General features: G+C 40.6%; 1 protein-coding gene across 1 annotated transcript in view; it reads left to right on the forward strand.

Annotated features, from left to right (window-relative positions):
• Window positions 1-23,262, forward strand: part of MINPP1 (multiple inositol-polyphosphate phosphatase 1) — a 46,883-nt gene that overhangs the window by 10,294 nt on the left and 13,327 nt on the right. Inside the window, exon 4 of the mRNA XM_042907983.1 lies at window positions 6,365-6,498. Within this exon, the coding sequence (XP_042763917.1) occupies window positions 6,365-6,498 (134 nt within the window). The remainder of the gene's footprint in view (window positions 1-6,364; window positions 6,499-23,262) is intronic.

Genomic DNA, 23,262 nt, shown 5'->3' on the forward strand with positions numbered 1-23,262 from the left:
AGAATAGCACCAGCCGGTAGAGTGCTGGTGTCTGTGTGGATCATTCAGGAACGTGGACGTCGGAAACTTTCATCGTCTCCTACATACACACAAAGCATTCAGTACTCCATGCAAAAATCCATTATTAACCTCAAATTTTGAAAAGAAGGGTACTACTTGCCAGATAGAAGCAGGCTCTTAAGCTGAGAGCTAATGTACATTTGAGGGTAAACAAATGCTTTGTTCTGTTACTCAAAGACCAAAGTGACCAGCAGCCAGATGAAGGGTGATGTGATGTGTTAGTGTGCTCGTGTGGGAAAGAGCAGGTGAGTGGGAAACAGAGGAGAGGGCCCTGGGTGGGTGGCTGTTCTAGGACACAGCACCAGGGGTAATGGGTGCGTTCCATTTCCTCCCTGTCTGCTCCTCTCCTGTAACTGTTCAAAAACTCATCACTTAGAAACTTCTTGACCACTGGGGTGCTTGGGTGGCTCAGTCGGTTAAGCATCCGGCTCTTGGTTTTGGCTCAGGTCATGGTCTTGCGTTTCGTGGGTTTGAGCCCGTGTCAGATTCTGTGCTGACAGTGCAGAGCCTGCTTGGGATTCATTCATTCATTCTCTCTCTCCCCACCTTCCCACCTCTCTCCCTCCCCCTCTTCCTCCCCCTTCCCCACTTGCTCTCTCTCTCTGGAAATGGATAAGCTTAAAAACAAGAAATTTTAAAAGAAATTTCTTGACCATAAAATTAATTAATTATGCCCAGTGTAGCTATAAACTGAAACTTCTGGTCCCCATTCACCTGTGTCAAGATACGTCCTTTTTCTCCCTACCCAGACTGCTCTAGGGCAAAAAGTCGATAAAGCAGTAATTTTCAGTGCCGTACAAATGATTGATGAGTGTTGTCAAAGGGAGATTTACCTTTTAGCAGAACAACTACAGCTACTAGTTACTACAGCTGGTGGACTATTAGGCAGGTGCCCACATGCCTCTGCTGGCCATCCTTCTCCCGTTAGGAGGTGCTGTGTCCCCCTGCTCCCTTCCCAGGCCTGGTGGCTTCCGGTTGAAGTGCAGGCTCCCGCAGCTCCAAACCGCCACCCACCCCCCCCCCCCCCCCCCCCCCACCCAGCCAGTGGTGCAGATGTGCCTCAGAGCCTAACTGGCCTGGCCTCCACTGACTCATCTTCTCTCCACCTGCTTACCTCCTTCCCTGTCCCTTCCCGAGTCCCTCTCCTCTTAAATATTTGCTCTTGCTTTTTGTGCCTCCGTCTCTTCTGGGAGATGTAGTGTCACATGCTCCAGAAACCCTGGAGGTCATGATCTGGGTAAAGTTACACTTCCTCTTCCTATGCCTTGATTTCCCTATCTGTTAAAGGATGCAACTGTTGGATTACTCAGGAACACCCCTGTAATTCTAAGATTCTGTACTACTTGGCTTTTCCTGTTTTATTTTTTTTTTTTTTAGGGTTATCCTTATATCTGTTTATTGCTTGTGAAGAGTTTTTTTTTTTTCTGCAACTTACTTTGATAAATTTGAAGCTGACAGAAGTTGTGAGAATAATACAATAAACATTCACATTCTTCACCTATATTCACTGCTTGTTAACCTTTTTTTTTTTTTTTTTTTTTTTTTTTTTTTTTTTTTTGCCACATTTCCTTTTCTCCATATATGGGAGTTTCCTGTTGCTGCCATAATGAATTACTGCAGACTTAGTGGTTTTAAAACAATACACGTTTATTATCCTACAGTTTTAGAAGTCAGAAGTTCAAAATGATTCTTAACAGGCCTAAAATCAGGATATCAGCACCGTGTTCTTTCTGGAGGCTCAAGAGGACGATCTGTCCCTTGCCTTTTCCAGTCTCTAGAGGCTACCTACCTTTTCCCCCATCACTCTGACCTCTGCTTCTGTGGCTAATCTTCTGCTCTGACTGTCCTCGCTAAATATTTATCCTAAGGATGTTTGCGATGACATTGGCCAACCTAAATAGCCCAGGGTAGCTTTCTCGTTTTAACATCCTTACCCGAATCACACTTGCAAATTCCTTCTCATCATGCAAGATAACATATTCATAGAGTCTAGGGATTAGGATGGAAACATCTTTGGGCAGCCATTTATTCTGTCTACCACATATAATCTTGGCAGACATCAAAGCACTTCACCCTTAAATACTTGGGTATGCATCTAAGAAACAAGAACATGGCTGTAATAGTTATATACGTATATATATATGTGATAGTGATACATAAAGGAGAAAGTTGATTTAATGGCAGTTTTCAAAAAAATAGATGACATATGAAATAGGTATTTTTCTGTGGGATAGCTTTTTGCAACTTTGTATATATTTTATACTATAATGAGCATATCTTGATTTTCTGTCTCTTCTGGAGTCAGTTTTGGTATTTAATATTTTCTTATAAAAATCATTCAGGTTTTCAGATTTATTTGCAGAGGTTGGCAAACTTTTCTTGCAATTAAAAAAAATTTTTTTTTAATGTTTATTTTTGAGAGAGGACAGTGCAAGCGGGAGAGGGGCAGAGAGAGGGAGAGACACAGAATCTGAAGTAGGCTCTAGGCTCTGAGCAGTAGGCACAGCCCAACGTGGGTCTTGAACCCACAAACCACGAGATCATGACCTGAGCTAAAGTTGGACGCTTAACCGACTGAGCCACCCAGGTGCCCCTCTTGCAATTTTTTAAACAAAATGTTTCCCCTCTGTATCTGAGATTATTTCCCCACTATTATTACTTGTGTGCTTGGATTTTCATCATTACACTAATTTAGTATTTACTGATGTCATTTTTTTACAAGTAACAGTTTATATAATGAAATCACCCACCTTTTTTTGTCTATCTAGTTTTTACTTAACATGTTTTTAAGTTTCACCTATGATGCTGCATGTAGCTTTAGTTCACTTATTTTCATCGTTGTATTGTATTCCACTATATGAATTACCCCAGGTTTTTTTTAATCCATTATTTTGTTGGTAGACATTTGGGTTGTTCTCAGTTTGGGGCTATTACGAACATTCTTCTGTATGTGAATTGGGGCATACACACACACGCACGTTTCTGAAGCTCTGTCTGTGTGTGTGGTAGAATTGCTGGATTACAGGGCGTAGAGAACTTGAAATTTACTAGATAGTGATGCCAAACTATTTTTGATGTTGTTCTAACTTGTTTCTGTGATTATGCTTCTTTTCGTATCTTTTTTTTTTTTTTTTTTTTTTTGCTTTTGACTTTTTTATTTTCTTAAGCCTTTGGAATTCATGGTACTTTATTTACTCAGTTTTCATCTGGCTGTTTCATCTGTTAGCAGGGTTTTTTTAAACATTTATTTATTTTTGGGACACAGAGCATGAACAGGGGAGGGGCAGAGAGAGGCAGAGACACAGAATCCGAAGCAGGCTCCAGGCTCGGAGCTATCAGCACAGAGCCCCAAGCAGGGCCATGACCCACGGACCGTACCGCGAGATCATGACCCGAGGTGAAGTCGAATGCTCAACAGACTGAGCCACCCAGGCGCCCCTTGTCATATAACTTTAAAGAGTTTTGAATTTTGTTTTATTTTACAGTTTAGTTACTTGTGGGTCAGCTTGATCCTTTTGACGTTTATTTCTGTGAGTTTCATGCCCTAGATCTGAACTTAACAAAACTCAAAACCAAATCTTGTAAACATGCTTCTGCTGTTAAAGTGTGACGTTTCTGGGGTCTGCGTTGAAGCTGTGGATGTCTGAGTGTGCCCTGAAAGTCTCTTACTTAGGCTGCTTGGAACCTGATGATCTCCCACTTTTGTGATAGCTCTGGAATTCAGCTTGTAACGCCCACAATATTCGGCGACAGACTCAAGGGGACCCCCAGATTCCTAGAGCTCTTTTCTGGGCAGCTTCCTCCTTTCTGATACTCCACTCTACTACTTCCAGCCCCTTAAGACTCTGTTCTCCCTCCTCTGCTCAGCAGGATTCTGCCTGACATTCCTTTCCCTGTGCCTCCGGGCACAAACCTGGGACAAATTGTAGGGTTTGCTGGGTTGGTTTCTCTTCTCTCAGCGATCACAGTTCAGTGCTGATTACTCAATGACTGAAAATATTTATTTTACATATTTTGTTTTTTGGTCCGGAGGACATGCTTGGTATCAGGTAGTCCATCCTGGCATATGGCTTTTCTTTCCGTATGCTGTTGAATTTTATTTGGTGATGTTTTATTTCAGATTCATTAAAGCCTGTTTGTAGTGAGGCTGGTTTATGGCAGTGGCTCTCCTTTGTGGGTGGTACTACTGGCCTGGGCCCATTCTTTTTCCTTCGATGGGTTTAGAACGTGAGGGGGAATTTGTGTCCGTAGCAAGGACTAGGACACACAGTGGAGGGCACAGGAATTGCAGTGCAGTGGTCCGGATCTTCTTTCCTCGACCCTTTCCTTAGGGCTTTATTTGTTCAGGTTTGGGTACAGGCTTCTAGTAGCTTCCTAAAATGAGTTCAGAAGCTTTCCATCTTTCCCTGTACCTTGGAATAATTTAAATATTAGGAACTAACCCTTCTTGAAGGTTTCGTAGAGCTCCTATTTAAAACCATATATACCTGGGGGCACCAGGGTGGCCCAGTCGGTTGGTTAAGCATCCGACTCTGGACTTCACCTCAGGTCAGGATCTCGTAGTTCATGAGTTCAGGCCCTGTATCCCGCTCTGCGCTGACCGTGCAGAGCCTGCTTGGGATTCTCTCTCTCTCTTTCAAGATTAATAAGTAAACTTAACAAAAATTATTTAAAAAAAAAAAAGAAAAGAAAAGAAAACAAATATACCTGGTATGTTTTAGGTAGACCTTTGTCTCTATTTTGTATGATCAGATTTTTCTGAGTCAGTTTGGGTAATTTGTATTTTCCTAGAAAAACCACTTATTTCATTTACATTTTCAAATCTTTTTGAGATAAAGTTTCAATAGTGTGCATGTATGATTTTTTAAAAATCTTTAGTTATATCTCCTTTTTTATTTCTGACAGTTTTTTATTTTCTTGAATGGATTTGACAGAACTTTAATTCTTTTAATGTTAATTCCTTCCTTTTAAAAAAATGTTTACTTTGTCCCTTTTGCCAACTTCTTGATTTAATTGCCTTTTTAATATCTCTTTAGTTTTGTTTTTGGATTATGGCAATGACTTACCCTGGCTCTTGCTCTTAAAGTTATAATAAAACTACTACTAGTTTTCTCTGGGGGCTTTTTCAGAGAAGAATAACTTATAATTACTACAGAGGCTTCTCTTGTGTCTCTTTTAATTGCACATTTTAGTTCTCTAGTTTTGGTGTTTATCTGATCAAATGATACGTGAGTGCAGAGTCTAACATTCAGAGAAAGCCTGCCTTAATCACCAATTCTAATCCAAGACCTCTCCATAGCGATCAGTCATTGCTGTCAGTTTAATATGGGCCTTTTAACCCTTTTCTGTGCTGCTGTTAATAATCTATGTCATTCTTAGAACTATAAACAGCATAATGTATACATGTAGGTATGTATGTCTTGGTAATACAAGGTATTATACTGTATTTATTATTCTCAACCTACCCTTCTCATTCAGTACATCCTGGAGATCCTTCCACATCAGTGCACGAAGATCTACAATACAGAAGTTTTAAATAACTGCATAGTGTTCCATAGTATGTGTATACCCTAGTTTAGTCAATCACCTGCCTATTAACGAAATGTCAGTATTTCCAGGAATCTTTTTTCCGTTCGATAAGCAGTGCTGGTGTTAAGACATTCTTACACATTCTCTCTTGTGTTCCTCTGTGACTAAAACTTCCTAAGAAATGGAATTAAATGGGTCATAGAGATGTATGCTTTTATGGAGTTTGCCGACTTGCCCTTTAGAACAACTATGCCAGTATACATTCCTTTTCTATATTCTTGGTCAAATTTCATTACTAATTTTGCCGTGCTGACACATGAACCAAAGTAACTTGTCTTCTGTCTGGTTTCTATCTTCATAAAGTTCTCAAAAGTTCCTAGTCTGCTGTTGGCATCTTTCTGTCCTATAATAAATAACCTTCTATGTGTATCCTTTTTTCTTTTTTCTGTATATGTATTTGCTATCACTTTAATTTTCGCAGAAAGGGGAAGTGAGCATGTTAACCCTCTGTCCTGCGGTGTCCTGGGTGCTGGGTTATGGCATGAGTGCTCCTCACTTGCTCTTGCATGCCCTCCTCTACGCTCCCACGGTTTGAGTTTTTGTGTCATCGTAAATCTGTCTGTGTCATGGACTTAAAATGGCAAATATAAACTCGACATACTTTGTGTAGAATGGCAGTTAAACAACGTAATCTTTTCTGAGAATCACTGTTAAATCAGGGAATCTGTTAACATTAAAAAAATGTAATAACGATTTTTGAAATTTTCGTTTTTAGGTATTAGAATATTTAAATGATCTGAAGCAATATTGGAAAAGAGGATACGGGTACACTATTAATAGTCGGTCCAGCTGCACCCTGTTTCAGGATATCTTCCAACACTTGGACAAAGCAATTGAACAGAAACAAAGGTAAAAACTTAATTTTTTTTGATGTGTCTTCTTAAATGCTCAACTGAACTTCTGGAAAATGTTTTATAATGGGTGATTTCAAAAAATAGTTTTGGGCCCCGTGGCTGTCTCTGTCGGTAGAGCATCCGACTTCGGCTCACGTCATGATCTCACGATTCGTGGGTTTGAGCCCCGTGCCGGCCTCTGTGATCACAGCTCAGAACCTGGAGCCTGCTTCGGTTTCTGTGTTTCCCCCTGTCTATGTTCCATCCCCCACCTGTGCTCTGTCTCTCTGTCTCTCAAAAATAAAGATTAAAAAAAATTTTTTAATAGGTTTTGCTTGTGTTTTTAAAAAATAATAACTAGACATACAAAAGAATGAGATGACATATGTGAGTTATGAGATATATACACCCTTTGTTCAACCCAAGACCTAGAACGTTACTAATAATTCGCATTTGCAGTGCTTCCCTTTTCCTGCCTCCTTGTGTTCCCTCTACTCCATGTCCCCTATAACCACTGTTCTGAATTTGCTGTATATCAATGCTTTGCCTCTTTAAAGTAGTTTTTATTGTAAATGTATGTGTGCAAACAGTATGTTTGGTTTTGCTTAGAGTCATATGCCTGTTGTCTTCTGGGACTTCCCCGCCGCCCCCCCCCCCCCCCACCAGCATTACATTTATAGTGTTCATCATATTGTTACCTATACTATAAAGTCAGAAAATAAACAATTTTATGTGGCACCTAGGTGACTCAGTTGGTTAAGCATCTGACTTTTGATTTCTGCTCAGGTCATGATCTCATGGTTTGTGGGTTCGAGCCCCACATCAGGCTCTGCAGTGACAGCACAAAGCCGGCTTGGGATCCTCTTTCTCCCTTGCGTGTGTGTGTGTGCGTGCGTTCTCTCTCTTTCTCTCTTTCTCTCTCTCAAAATAAATAAACTTAAAAAAATAAACATTTTTGCTATAGTACAAGATTCAATGGTATGTGATATTCAGTAACTAAATACCACAGTTTATGCTCTCTTTTGTCAGTGGACATTGGGTAGTTTCTATTTTTTGCTGTTATGAAATAGTGTAATTAATTGTACATGGCTTGTGGTAGGAATTGCAAAATGTTTTTGAGTAAGACTCTCTCGTGGAAAATCTTTTGTTAATCATACTTTTCAAGTTTTTTTTAAAAAACTTCTCATAATTTAAACCTGATAGAGTCTAAACCCCATTTTATTTGACAAATATGCTTCCATGAAAGCTTATGCATTCATAATTAGAGACAAAAATGCTATAAAGATGGAGACAGAAAGATGGAAGATTGTGTATTTGATTGTGTTTGCAATATTAAGTTTTTCATATATACATGTAGAGAGAGAATGTGTGTGTGTGTGTGTGTGTGTGTGTGTGTAGCTCCAGTTCATGAAGTTTTCTTGTGTTTGATGGGAGTTAGGGAGAAAACTCAACTGAGTATTTAGTTTCTGCTACCAAATGATTTTTGTGGGGCAAATAGTCAAGGCAAGTTCTATCTTTGAGGTAAGCATTAACTTTTCCCTACTTAGTTTTATGAGTGGTTTATAACCCATAGACTTCATAAGATAACAGATCTTTTCTATTTGTTCATTGTTTCCGTCTCATTGTTGAACGTGTTTTGGGAATCTTGAAATTGTGTCAGAAAGATTCTTGAATAATTTTTTGTAAGATTTGCTATTATAATTTGATGCCAGATTTTAAGGTTAAGTTTATCTTCATGTTTCAAAATGAATATTACATTACAGAGTGAATTAAAGATGACCCAGATAAATGAAGAGATATACTATCTTTATGGATTGGAAGATAGATTGATCATTTGTAGACTGAATGTAATCCCTATCATAGTCCATAGGTCTCTTTGTAGAAATTGGGAGGCTTATTCTAAAATTTATACAGAAATGCAAAGAAGCTTGAGGTGCTAAAACAATTTTGAAAGAAAAAACAACAATAAAAACTTAAAAATATTTCACTTCAAAACTTACTATAAATCTATAGCCATAGACAAAAAGACCAATGGAATAGAATCAAGTCAATAAATAAACTCATAAATAAACCCTTATATGGTCAATTTGCAACAAAGATGCCAAGGTCATGCATTGGAAAAAAGGATGGTCTTCAGCAGTTGGTGCTGGAACAGTTGGATAACCATGTGTTTAAAATGACACTTAGGCCCTTACTTCACACTATACAAGAGGTAAAACTGTGAAACTCCTAGAAGAAAACATGGAAGTGAATCTTTGTGATCTTGGATTAGGTCAATATTTCATAGCTAAAAAGCCCGAAAGCTCAATCTACAGCAAGATTGATAAAATGGACCTCCTCAAAATTAAAAATTTTTGTGCTTCTTGGGGTGCCTGGGTGGCTCAGTTGGTTGAGCATCCGACTTTGGCTCAGGTCATGATCTCACGGTTGACGAGTTCAAGCCCTGCGTCAGGCTGTGTGCTGATAGCTCAGAGCCTGGAGCCTGCTTCGGATTCTGTGTCTCCCTCTCTCTGCCCCTCCCCAGCTCATGTTCTGTCTCTCTCTGTCTCAAAAATAAACATTAAAAAAAATTTTTTTTAAATGTTTATGCTTCTAAAAATACTATTTGCAAAATGAGAAGATAAGCTATAGACTTGGAGAAAATATTTGCAAAATATACATATATGTTTAAGGATTTGAATCCAGAATACATAGAGATGTTACCTCCCAATAAGGAGACAAACTAATTTTTAAAAAGAGCATAAGATTTGAATGGACAGTTAAGAAGATATGTGGATGGCAAATAAGAACAAGAAAAGATGCTTTTAACATCATTAGATGTTAAAACCACAGTGAAATACCACCAGTATATTCCCAAACTGGTTTTGAAATGATTTGAAAAAAAAAAAAAAAAAAAAAAAATATATATATATATATACATGTACATATATATAGGTCTCTTCCCCAAGTTCTTGACATAGGGCTCCTGAAACCCGTGGAATTTCCTGGGTGATAGGCATATCTTTTGTTCTAATGAGGCAACTTTGGGTGGCACCCTGGACAGCTCCAGGATGAGCGTTGAAAGACCAAGCCTTGAGTAAGTAGAAGCTTGCAATTTTCAGCCCTGAGCCCCATTCTCTTCAAAAGGAAGGAGGATTGGAAATGGAGTTAATGATGAATCATGCTTATGCGATGAAGATGTCATAAAAATCCAAAAAAACGTTCGTGGTTTCGGGAGCTCCTGGGTTGATGAACAAGTAGATGTGCCGAGAGAGTGAACTATTACGTAGTCCATGCCTCAAGAGGGTGTGGAAGCTCCGTGCCCCATCCCACAAACCTGGCCCTACCCATTGCTTCCATGTGGACATTCACCTGTATCCTTTATCGTATCCTTTTGTAATAAACTGGTAATGTGTTTTCCTGAGTTTTGTGAGCTGCTCTGGCAAGTTAATAAACCTACAAATCCTTTGATTTGTAGCCCAGTTGGATAGAAGCTGTGTGTAACCTGGGACTAACACTCATACTTGCAGTTGGTGCCTGGAAGGGGAGGGAGGAGCAGTCTCGTGGGACCGAATCCTGAGTGGAATCTGACACTGGCTCCAGGTACATGGTGTCAGAATTGAGTTAAATTGTAGGATACCCGGCTGCTATCACAGAATCGCAGGGTGTGGGGAAAAAGCCCCACATGTTTGGTATCAGAAGTGGTAGGAGTATGTAGTGTGAGAGTAGAGGAGAAACACAGGAGGGAGAGCCTGGGTGTTTTTCATACTCACTGGCTAAAATTTAAGTTAAAAAGAAAAAAGACTGTCCTAAATGTTGGCAAGATGTGTAGGAACTAGAAGCTTTACACATTGCCGGTGGGAATGTAAAATTTAATACAGCCACTTGGGAAAAGTTTGGTGGCTTCTTAAAAAGTTAAACAAATCTACCATGATTTAGCAAATTTAGTCCGAAAGTACCCAATAGAAATGAAAATACATGTCTGCACAGACTTTTATGTGACTGTTTATTGCAGTATTTTTCATAGTAGGTAAAAACTGTAAACAATTCCTTTGTCCACAAGCTGATAAATGAATAAATGCAGGTCTTATGGCCGTGTGATGGAATACTACTCAGCAATGAAAAGGAATGAATTACTGACAGATGCAGCAAAATGAATGGCTCCCAAGATACTATGCTAACTGAAAGAAGCCTGTTGGAAAAAGGAGGGGGAAAGAATGAAATAGTCTTTTGGTAAAAGTGGAAATAATTTTTAATGAATTTAGCAACTCAGAAAAATGGAATCTTTCCTTAGAAATTTTGACAGGATGACTCCAAAATGCTTATGACATGTAATTGCTTGAAATGTGTTTTAATTATCAGTTCGCTTCCCTGCCTTGATAAAATACACTAAAATAATTGAGGAGTCAAAACAAAAAATCAGGGCTCTTGCAGTTCCATGAGATGATCTGGATTACTATAGACAGGACAAGCCGGTTTTTGTTTTAAATAGTTTTGTTTTTTAGAGCCCATTTTGGTTCACAGCAAGATTGAGCGGAAGGTAAAGAGACTTCCCAACAGTCCCTTCCCCATAGCCCTCCCTACTATCACAATTGCCTACCAGAGTTACTTTTTAAAAGCAGTTTTGAGAAATAGTTTCTATATCGTGTAGTTCATCCATTTACATTGTGCAGTTCTGTGGCTTTTAGTATATTCAAGAGTTGTGCAGCCGTCACCACTGTTTAATTTCAGATCATTTTCACTACCTGAGAGAGAAACCGTATGCCCATTAGCAGTCTCTCCCCATTTACCCAAACGCTCTGAGCAGCAGGCAGCCCCTAATCTACTTTCTTTCTCTATGGATTTGGGTTTTCTGGACATTTCATATAAGTGGAATTGTGTAATATGTGGTTCTTTGTGACTGGCTTCTTTGACTTAGCGTAACGTTCTCAGGTTCATCCGTGTTGTAGCATGTGTCCGTATTTCGTTCTTTTTATGGCTGAATAGTATTCTGTCGTATGAATATACCATATTTTGTTCATTAATTGATATCTGGGTCCTATCCACATTTTTGCTCTCGTGCGTAATGCTTCCGTGAGCATTTGCATACAGACTTTTGTGTGGTCACGTTTTCATTTGGCTAGGGTATATGCCCAGAATGGAATTTCTAGGGAGTCATGATGTTTGACTCTCGGGAATTGTTAAAGAGTATTGAAACTGTAGCCATGTAGGCAATCTCTGACATGCGCTGGTTCCTGGATGTGATCTGTAGACAAAGCGTTCCAAGTTGAGGTTGCCCTGTTTACAGTGATCCAGGTGACCTGCTGGGAGGTTTTACTTGTTTTGTTTTTATCTTAAAGTGAAATTCTAGTTTTTAGCTTATTTTCTTACAATTTGTTTATCTTACCCACAGATGAAATACAGACGGAAAAATGGAACTAATTGAGGAATCATTACGTTAGGTAGTAGCCAACCCTGTACTCAGAAGCTAATGAGGCTAATTGTCGTGCATGGCTCCTGGGATCAGGTGCGGTAATACAGAGGCAGTGTGATGCTGTAGGCAGGTACTTGGATTTCGTGTGAGTCCTGATTCTGCTTTATTGATGTTGCAGATTCCTCACTTCTGAAATGGGGCTGCGTCTGCTGACTGACAGGGTTGTTGTGATAATGAAATGAGATAATGTCTTCAAAGCACTTAGTATAATATGATGTTCCCATCAGCAAGATGAAGGAATTCTTACCCTCTTTTGGATGATTACTCCTTTATTTGTGGAGTTGTGAATTATTTGTGAATTAAAACACCTGCTATGATACACGTCAGGCAGTGTTTCAGGACCAGCAAACAATGATGAGTAAGACAGACTCATTGCACTTGTGACTTACAATCTAGAAAAAATAGAAGTGTGTATCAAATTCACGGGTAATGGTGTAAATGTTCATGTGAGATTGTGAAACAGTATAAACAGTCAAAGGAAGGAGAGTTTGAACTTGTATGACAGCTGATCATGTTGGCCACTGCCTCCTTTTCTATCTGAGGAAGGAGAGACAGCAGTAATTGTGAAGAAACTGGCAGGTGCTTTTCAGGGACCGGTTATCTCTATACTAAAAGACTGATCAGAGTTTTAAAAAGTATTTACGTAGCTGAATCAAGATTAAATTGTCTTGCCAAAATTACCTTGATTCCAAAACCAGACAAAGACCCCACTAAAAAGGAGAATTATAGACCAGTTTGTCTGATGAACATGGATGCAAAAATCCTCAGCAAGATACTAGCCAATCGGATCCAATGATGCCTTAAAAGAATTATTCACCACGATCAAGTGGGATTTATACCTGGGTTGCAGGGCTGGTTCAATATCCGCAAAACAATCAGTGTGATTCATCACATCAATAAAAGAAAGGACAAGAACCACATGATCCTCTCAATAGATGCAGAGAAAGCACTTGAAAAAATACAGCATCCTTTCTTCATAAAAACCCTCAAGAAAGTAGGGATAGAAGGATCATACCTCAACAAAAGACCCACTGCTGATATATCCTCAATGGGGAAAAACTGAGAGCCTTCCCTCTAAGGTCAGGACAGGGATGTCCACTCTAACCACTGTTAACTCAACAGACTATTGGAAGTCCTAGCCTCAGCAATCAGACAACACAAAAGAATAAAAGGTATCCAAATCAATAAGGAGGAAGTCAGACTTTCACTCTTCACAGATGACATGATTCTCTATTTGGAAAACCCAAAAGATTCCACCAGAAAACTGCTAGAACTAATCCGTGAATTCAGCAAAGTCACAGGATATAAAATCAATGCACAGAAATCAGTTGCATTTCTATACATCAATAGTGAAGCAGCAGAAAGTGAAATCAAGGAATTGATCTTGTTTACAATTGCACCAAAAACCATTAAATACCTAGGACTAACCCTAATCATAGATGTAAAAGATCTATATGTTGAAAACTATAGAAAACTTATGAAGGAATTGAAGAAGATACAAAGAAATGGAAAAACATTCCATGCTTATGGATTGGAAGAATAAATGTTGTTAAAATGTCAATACTACCCAAAACAATCTATGCATCCAATGCAATCCCAATCAAAATTGCACCAGCATTCTTAAAGCCAGACAAACAATCCTAAAATTTGTATGGAACCACAAAAGACCCCAAATAGCCAAAGTAATATTGAAAAAGAAAACCAAAGCAGGAGGCATCACAATCCCAGACTTTAGCCTCTATTACAATACTGTAATCATCAAAACAGTATGGTACTGGCACAAAAACAGACACATAGACCAATGGAATAGAATAGAGAACCCAGAATTGGACCCACAAATGTGTGGGCAACTAATCTTTGACAAAGCAGGAAAGAGTATCCAATGGAAAAAAGTCTCTTTAGCAAATGGTGCTGGGAGAAATGGACAGCAACATGTAGAAGAATGAAACTAGACCACTTTTCTTACACCACAAAAATAAACTCAAAATGGATGAAAGACCTAAATGTAAGACAGGAAACCATCAAAACCCTAGAGGAGAAAGCAGGCAACAACCTCTTTGACCTCAGCCGCAGCAATTTCTTACTCAACATGCCTCCAGAGGCAAGGGAAACAAAAGCAAAAAATGAACTATTGAGACCTCATCAAAATAAAAAGCTTCAGCACAGCAAAGAAAACAATCAGCAAAACTAGAAGGCAACCGATGGAATGGGAGAAGATATTTGCAAATGACATATCAGATAAAGGGTTAGTATCCAAAATCTATAAAGAACTTATCAAACTCAGCACCCAAAAACCAAATAATCCAGTGAAGAAATGGGCAAAAGACATGAAGAGACACTTTTCTAAAGAAGACATCCAGATGGCTTGCAGACCCATGAAAAATGCTCAACGTCACTCATCATCAGGGAAAAACAAATTCAAACCACAATGAGATACCACCTCACACCTGACAGAATGGCTAACGCTAACAACTCAGGCAACAACAGATGTTGGCAAGGATGCAGAGAAAGAGGATCTCTTTTGTACTGTTTGTGGGAATACCAACTGGGGCAGCCACTCTGGAAAACAGTATGAAGGTTCCTCAAAAAATTAAAAATAGAACTACCCTATGACCCAGCAATTGCACTACTGGGTATTTATGCAAAGGGTACAGGAGTGCTGTTTCGAAGGGGCACATGCACCCCCATGTTTATAGCAGCACTATCGACAATAGCCAAAGTATGGAAAGAGCCCAAAAGTCCATCAATGGATGAATGAATGAAGAAGATGTTGTGTGTGTGTGTGTGTGTGTGTGTGTGTGTGTGTGTGTGATGGAGTATTACTCGACAATCAAAAAGAATGAAATTCTGTTTGCAACAATGTAGAGTGTATTATGCTAAGTGAAATTAGAGAAAAACAAATATATGACTTCACTCATATGGAATTTAAGATACAAAACAGATAAACATAAGGGAAGGGAAACAAAAATAATATAAAAACAGGGAGGGAGACAAAACATAAGAGACTCTTAAATATAGAGAACCAGCTGAGGGTTGCTGGAGGGGTTGTGGGTGGGGGGGATGGGCTAAGTGGGCAAGGGACATTAAGGAGGACACTTGCTGAGATGAGCGCTAGGTGTTACATGTAGGGGATGAATCACTGGAATCGAATCCTGAAATCATTGCACTATATGCTCACTAACTTGGATGTAAATTTAAAAAAAATTTTTTTTTAAAATTTTGAAAAACAGCTAAAAAAAATTAAATCTTCTTAAATAGAGGGAAGAAGGTATATTTAGAGACTTCTATCATATTTCTGTCCAAAAAAGCAGATTGATAGGATTTTAGGAGCAGTGCTACATTTAAGAATACTTCTAAAGAAAACCGACGTATGCTCAGCAAAGAGAATAATAGCATTTTAAAAAATTAATAGATTTTGTGTCTTAGAGCAGTTTTAAGTTCACACCAGTTTGGAGTGGGAATTCTAGAGTTCCCCACTACCTTCCCCTCCACATACACAGCCTCCCTCAACATTAATATCACACACACAGTGGTAGGATAAGACTTCAGTAGATTTTTCTGACCCATTCTATCAGAACATTAACCTTTTTTCTTTGCGACTCTTAAAATCTTTTTTGTATTTGTGTTTAGAGTCTGTGTGTATGTTTATGAGCAGTATTTTGTCATCCTGTTGTCTGAGGGAGAGGTCTCTCACTTCATGGTGGAGCCCCCAGGCTACGTTTGCGTTCTGCATACTACTGCGTAGGCAGGCTGTTCCCTCTTTATGTTCATGGTCAATCAGAGATCGGCTTCCGAGTTTATGAATACTTCTTCAACGTAATTTTAGGAGCCTGGTTTTACTTCACAGAAAAACTGGAGATTACAAACAAGGTTAATTGGCGAGGGTCCGCATTTTGGCTGCGTATAGCTGCCCTTCAAGCTCAGGGTCCTTTACTCTTATTAGGATCTTGATTTTTATTTTCCTCCTTGAACCATCACCACAGTGATGGGATTAAAGTTAAAACCAGTACATTCACTATTTAAGCAAATTTAAGCAGCTTTTGCCATTTAAGCAGCTGTGATTAGAAAAGCAGATTGCGGAGGGGTGCCTGGGTGACTCAATTAGGCGTCCTCTGTTGGCTCAGGTCATGATCTCATGGTTGGTGAGTTCGAGCCCCATATCAGGCTCTGTGCTGACAGCTCAGCGCCTGGAGCCTGCTTCAGATTCTGTGTCTCTCTTTCTCTCTGCCCTTCCCCTGCTCTCTTTCTCTCTCTCTCAAACATTAAAAAAATTAAAAAAAAAGACTGGATTTACTAAAGGGATGAGACTATATGGATTTTATTCTACTGTACCCATTCCCCATTATCTCTGTTGATATATTTTTATCTTTTTAGATCGGGGTAATTCAATAAGTCACTTCTTTTTTAAAATAAGGTTTATATTCTGGACTGTAGTTGCTTAGCCTGATGAGAGCTTTCATTTCATCATGGATAATCTCAGAGGCTGAAATTGACTGCTGTCAATATTGTTACTATTGTTACAATATTGTTACTATCATTCAACTTACTAACTTTGTCTACTTTTTCACTGACTCTCAAATCTTGATATTTTCAGATTTTGCCATTGAACAAGGGTATGGCTTTTTAACGTTGTGTAGTTCCTTATTTTAACATAAGATGGCAGCATTGAAATTCACGTGGCAACAAGTGATTTTATTTTTTATTTAGTTTTTATAATTTTTTAAAGTTTATTCATTTATTATTTCCGAGAGAGGGAGAGACATGGAGAGCCCGCACAAGTGGGGGAGGGGTAGACACACACACACACACACACACGCGCGCACACACACACACACACACACACACACAGAATCCAACGCAGGCTCCAGGCTCTGAGCTGTCAGCACAGAGCCCGGCTGGGGGCTTGAACTCAACAACCGTGAGATCATGACCTGAGCTGAAGTCGGACACCTAACCGACTGGCCCACCCAGGTGCCCCAATGGGTGATTTTAAATAGCTGTTTGGGTCGTTTGGCCCGTGGGAATTAGGGAGGGGGGGCTTGTCTTTTAAAGTTCTTGGAAACGTGTGCAGATTCTAAGTCCTCAGGACGTGTGTGCCGGTCTTTTTGCTCCCTTTCTGCAGTCAGGGTTCCATGGAGTTCAGGTGGATGTTCCAGCAAACTCTGGGAGTGCTGCCTGTCGAAAGAAACTGGCTAAATAAAGATTAAAGTATAACTAGTCTGGCTGTGCCAATGTCCGTCTGGTTTTGGGAAAAACTTTTGGACTCTCCGTAGAGCATAGGTGTGTGGTGTCTGGAACTTTATCTCGGTGTCCACTCCTCGGTGCCTAGAACGAGCACGGGGTACATACAGTTGGTGGTCGCTACGCATCACAGGAGTGTCTGCAGTCCTCTCTTTCTCTCCCGTCCGTTGTCCCTGTTTTAGTCCGTGCTTCCGTCATGCAGGCGTCCCAGCCGCAAACTGCCTCATTCTGGACTCTGCCTCCCTCACCTTCTACCTCTACTCACCGTGTTGCGTTCTGTATTTGTCGTTTTGTGGGGTTTTTTGGTTTTGCTTCCAGATTTAGATCTGTTCCTTCCACGTTTTTTACCCCACCGCTCCGCCCTCAGTTCAGGCCAGTATCTTTCTCTTAGATTTCAGCAACTGCTTCTAAGTGCTTGCCTGGCCTCAGCGTCCGCCCGCCTGACTCCCGTGTATTATGCAGGCGGTAGAGGGTGTACATCTAAGTTACTGTCTCAGGGAGCTCATGTCCTAGTTTGGAGGATATTTATATAACAGCACTAAAACCGGTTTTTAAAAAAGTGCTAAAGGAGAATGAATTTGAACTTTGGAATTTGGTAAAGGCTTTATGGGATGAGTCCTTGAGGTTGGTCACTGAAGACTTCTTTCAGTAACCTCAGTGTATCCACCCTTAATACTCGTTTTAATTTCTTTAAAAGGTTTTATTGACCTATCATTGATGTAAAGTTAAGTGGTACATATTTAAAGTGTACAATTTGGTGAGTTTTTACATACGTACATATACGTGAAACCGCCAGCGAAAGCAAGATAACGGAATATCCATCCTGTGCAAAGATTTCTTTGTGACTCTTTCCACCTGCCCCCATCCCCAGGCCAGCCGCTGATCTGTTTTCTGTCACTCTGGATTAACCTATTTTTTCTAGATTTTAGATAATGGAACCATCTACTGTATACATTTTTTGATTTGACTTCTTCTAGCATAATGGTTAGGAGATTCAGCCACGTTGTTAGGGGTTGTTAGGCATTCCCTCCCTTTTACAGCTGAATGGTATTCCATCATACGGACACACGCCAGTTCGCTGATCCATTCCCCCTGCGGTAGATGTTAGGTGGTTTCCCGTTCAAGGCTATTCCACGTGAAGCTGCTGTGAACTTCGGTTGTCCTGCTGTGGACCTGTGCCTTCTTTCCTGCCGGGTGACACCTAGTCAGAGAATAGCTGAGTCCCCTGTCGGTGAATGTTTCCCCTTCTTGAGAATCGGCCAAACTCTTCCTGTCCGCGGTGAGAGCTGACGTACTCTACATTCTGGCTGACGCTTGGTGTGGTAGGTCTTTGTAATTTGAGCAGTTCTGATGGGCACGTAGCGCCTCATTGTAGTGTTTGCATTTCCCTAAAGACTGTTGACGTGCACCGCCCTTGCAGGTGCTCATTTACCACCCTAGTGTAATCTGCCGAAGCGTCTTCCCATCTTCAGCCGTTTTGTAAGCGGGTTGTTTCTCATCTTTTATCGTTGTCAGAGTTCTTTGTACATATTCTGGGTACAGGTCCTTTCTCAGATTTATGCCCTACAGATATATTCTCCTAGTCTGGGGTCTGCCTTTTTGTTTTTGTAAAAATGTCCTTTTTGGGCTGATGGTGCCCCGCTATGGAGGCAGGTGCCCCCGAGCGTGTGTTTGGTCCCTGTACGTTGGGAGGTTTTCCTAGTCTGCATTATGGGAAACAGACTACTCCTGGCCCTGGGTTAGCTTTGGGAATGGTTTCACCTGTTCCTTCCCAGTGTTTTTTCCTGGATTTGGATGGTTTTCTCAAGTGTGTGCGGATCGGTGCCAGCTGCAGCCTCGAGGTGTGGGTCCCTGCCGGTCTCTCTTCTCTGGAACTCGGTCCTGTGAATTCCGGCCAGTGTGGCCTCCCTGAGCTCTGGGTCCTGTCTCATCCACACGGGAAGGCGGTCACGCTCCGCCCGGGCTCCCCTTCCCTGTGCTGCCACCTGGAAACCCTGGGCGGTGAGCTGGGGGAGCTACTTAGCTTTTCTCGCTCCTCCTCTGCCTCGTGCTGAGCGCCTCAGAACCACCGCCCCATGTAGGTTTTCAGGCTTCGGGTAAATCTGGTCCCTGTCGCCCTGTCTTGGCTGAAAGCGGGTTATTTCGGTTGTATTTTTGCCTGAGAAAAAACTTTATGCTCAAGCCGTTTTAGTTCTACATTTGTGCTAAGCTCTCAGTCAAACTGATGCTTCCCCAGATGTCTCACGGGGCTGATGTTTCAGTCAGATGTATAAACAGACTTAAAAAATATCTCTTTTCCCTGGTAATTTTCTTCCCAGAGCATCTCCTGTGTCTGGCACTTAACGTTTGTGTCCTTACATAAGTATGGGAATTGTCTGAGTTGTCTGAAGCTGGGTTTGAATTCCTGGATCGCAATTAAAAATGTACTCTGTGTCGTATTGGTTGAGAGTGAAACACGAATTAAGAGTTTAGGAAGATCTGAGCTGAGTACGTGTAGAGGAAAAACCTGCAGTTATCAGTTGTTTTTATGATTGAGCTTCTTTGTGTGACTTTTAAGTACTTTCTTGAGGTGTTTTGCATACATTGAACATACATAGTCATCAACCCTCGTGTAACAACGTAATTTGAGACTTCAAATTCAATTTTGTTTTTTATTGAAGATTTAGTAAAATCTACTTACCAACTTGTGTACGTAAAAGGGGGCTGTTAATTTGGAGAACTACATTCTTACGTCGCTAGATAGAGTTAGGTAATCTGCTTGCCTTTTTCTTATTTCTGTGGTTCTCTATATTTGTTAATACAGAATATTGATTTGTTTCCTTATATTTGTATTAATAGTTTACATTTTCTATGATGTTTTTTCCTTCTTAAAGCTAAAACGTGCCTCTTTTTTAAAAGTGGTTTTGTCACGTTTTGGAAAATGTAACATTCCAAAATGCATTTGATAAAAATGCATTTTTGTCAAAAGAAGAGAACAGAGTTACTGGTATCCTATTTCACGTCTTTGTATTCCTTGTTGTTTGGGAGACCGTTCTAAGAATTCTAAAGGATAGTTGTTACAAGTCAGGGATAGACGTGAACTTGACAAACGTGACCAGTGGATCATAGAACTCTGTGTTGGGGACACCTGGGTGGCTCAGTCAGGCGCCTGACTCTCGATTTCGGCTCAGGTCGTGATCTCAACGTCGTGAGTTCGGTCTCTGCGCAGACAGTGTGGACCCTGCTTGGGATTCTCTGTCGTCCTCTCGCTCTGCCCCTCCCCCACTCGTGTGCTGTCTTTCTCGCAAAATAAGTAAAGGTTAAAAAGAAAAGAAGTCTGTGTTGGTTGATGGATCAGAATACGGAAAATACAGAAAGATTTCATCGGCTCAGACATTTGAAATACAGGCCTCATTAGGGTAAGATTACTAGGCTTCCCCGGAGCCCACGTGGTGCAGGAGGCACAAACAGGTGCGGGTCGGACGTGCCGCGCTGTCCCTCAGGATGTCAGACTGACACGCAGCGCAGGGAGTCTCGGCTCCCAAGGCTGTACTCCCGGTTCCGTGGGTTCGTGTGTTTCTCAGGGATGAAGTCCCAGTCCTTGAGTCAGATTCTCAGTGGTCGTGTGTCCCCAGAAGCTTACGGCTTCAGTAGGTATCGAATCCGTGCCTCAGTACCGAGGGCCCGGCGGCTCCTGCTCTAACAACACTGACGTCTTTCCGCCAGAAGACTGCGTTCTTTTGTTACAGATGAGAACCTGGTACCTCCCGTGGGGACACCCTGAACCTCCCAACCTTGTTCCTGGGATGGTCACGACAGAGAAGGCCACACGGAATCAGAGAGAGAGTGGGATGTAGTGTCTTTGGATTGCCTTCAACAGTCCAATGAAAAAAATTATGTGCCGTGGTCTTAAATTAGGAATCGAATAAACTGAGAAGTGGTGTTTTCCTCCACATTCTTTCCCCTTTTATCCTCCTCACATTACAGTCTCTCATTCCTCGTGTTCTGACCCCCCACGCCAACACACACGCACCCTCCCTTACTTCCTCATTCAGACACACACACGTCCCACCCATTTTCCGTTGCCAATATTTCGGGCTTAATCATAGGCCAGCTTTGCTTTGAAGAAGCTTGGGATTGAAACCCACCAAAGTTCTTACGCCGCCTCAGGACTCTGGTGTATTCAAGGAGAAGCTGGGGATTTGGTTCTTTCAGTAGCAGGCGGGCCTCACTGGATGTAAATCAGTTCCTAGCGGACGGCCCAGAGCATTTCTGAGATTTATTTTCTGTTAGGAGACGGAGCAAAGAGCGGGGTGTTCTTGAAATAGAACCACTTAACTTCAGAGAAATTATTGATTTACTTTACAGAACCTGGTACATATCTTTAACGGCTTCTGATAAAAATAGGGCCATAAATAAATACTCTTAGCTATTTGCTCTGTCATCTTTAGAGCTAGAAAAACAAACAAAAAACCCTTTGTGCGTATGTCCACACAAACTCCACAGCTCTTTAGTCTCCACTAATTGAAGATATCCAAGTCCCTACTTTTAGTGCGTGGATGTAATTTAGGATAGAAATACAATATGTTTTCCATTTAACATTAATGCTGCTTAACTTTGTCAAAGAAAACTGAGATGTGAGTAAGTCTTAAAAGGGGGCAAACACGTATACGCATGAGCAGCTGTTTAAAGGGGAATTGTATTAGCTCTTTGGAGGGAGAATATACTCTTTTTTTGGTCACCCGTATTCTCGTGGTAGTAGTTCCTTTGTTTTTTTAATTAACGAACTTAATTTTTTAGAGCAGTGTTAGGTTCACAGCAAAACCGGGCAGAAAGTACAGAGTTCCCATAAATTCCCTCCCACACCCCAACACACACCACACCACATTGGGACCTTCGCTACACTTGATTACCCTACACTGACACACCTCATGGTCACCAAAGTCCACGCTTACATTAGTGCTCACTCTTGGCGTTCTACGTTCTCTGGGTTTGGACAGATACACACCAACATCTACCCACCGTTGTAATATCCTACACGATAGTTTTACTGCCTTCAAAACCCTCTGTGCTTTGCCTGTTCATCCCTCCCTTCCCCCAACCGCTGGCAACTACTGATCTTTATACTGTCTTCATAGTTTTGCCTTTTCCAGAATGTCACATATATGGAATTGTACAATAGCTAGCCTTTTCAGAATAGTTTCTTTTACTTAGTAATACGCATTGAAGTTTCCTCTGTGTCTTTTGATGGCTTGATATTGCATTTCTTCTTAGAACTGAGTAGTATTTCATTATCTGGATGCACCACAGTTTAGTTACCCCTTTACCTACCAACAGGCCTTCTTGGTTGCTTCAAGTTTTGACAATTTGTAAACATCCACGTTCAGGTTTTTGTGTGGACATAACTCTTTAGTTCATTTGCATAAATACCAGGCAGCACAATTGCTGGATTGTATGATGAGAATATGTTTAGTTTTGTGAGAAAACCTCCAAACTGACTTGCACAGTGGCTCTATCCATTTGCTTTCCCACCAGCAATGAATGAGAGTTTCTGTTGTCAGCCTTTGGCATTGTCAGTGTTCTGGACTTCTGCTGATAGTGGAGTGGTGTCTCATTGTTTTAATTTGCAATTCCCTAATGATATATAATGTTGAGCACCTTTTCATATGCTTAGTTGCCATCCGTTTATCTTCTTTGCTCAGGTTTTCTGTTCAGGCCTTTGGCCCATTTTTACATTTAGAGGGTTGGTTGTTTTTTTTATTGTTGTGTCTTACGAGTTTTTTGTATATTTTAGGTAACTCCTTTATCAGATATGTCTCTTGTAAATATTTTCCCACAGTCCGTGACTTGTCTTTTTATTCTCTTGACATTGTCTTTAGTAGAGCAGAAATTCTTACTTTTAATGAAGCCCAGATTATTAATTTTATCTTAAATGGGTCACGCCTTTGGTGTTATATTTAAAAAGTCCTTGCAATACCAAGGTCATCTAGGTTTTTCTCCTACGTTATCTTCCAGGAGTTTTATAGTATTGAGTTTTACATTTAGGTCTGTGATCCTTCTGAGTTAATTTTTGTGAAGGGTACAAGGTCTGTGTCTAGGTGCAATTTT

This window comes from Panthera leo, chromosome D2 (assembly GCF_018350215.1).
Source record: "Panthera leo isolate Ple1 chromosome D2, P.leo_Ple1_pat1.1, whole genome shotgun sequence".
NCBI classification, from domain to species: domain Eukaryota; kingdom Metazoa; phylum Chordata; class Mammalia; order Carnivora; family Felidae; genus Panthera; species Panthera leo.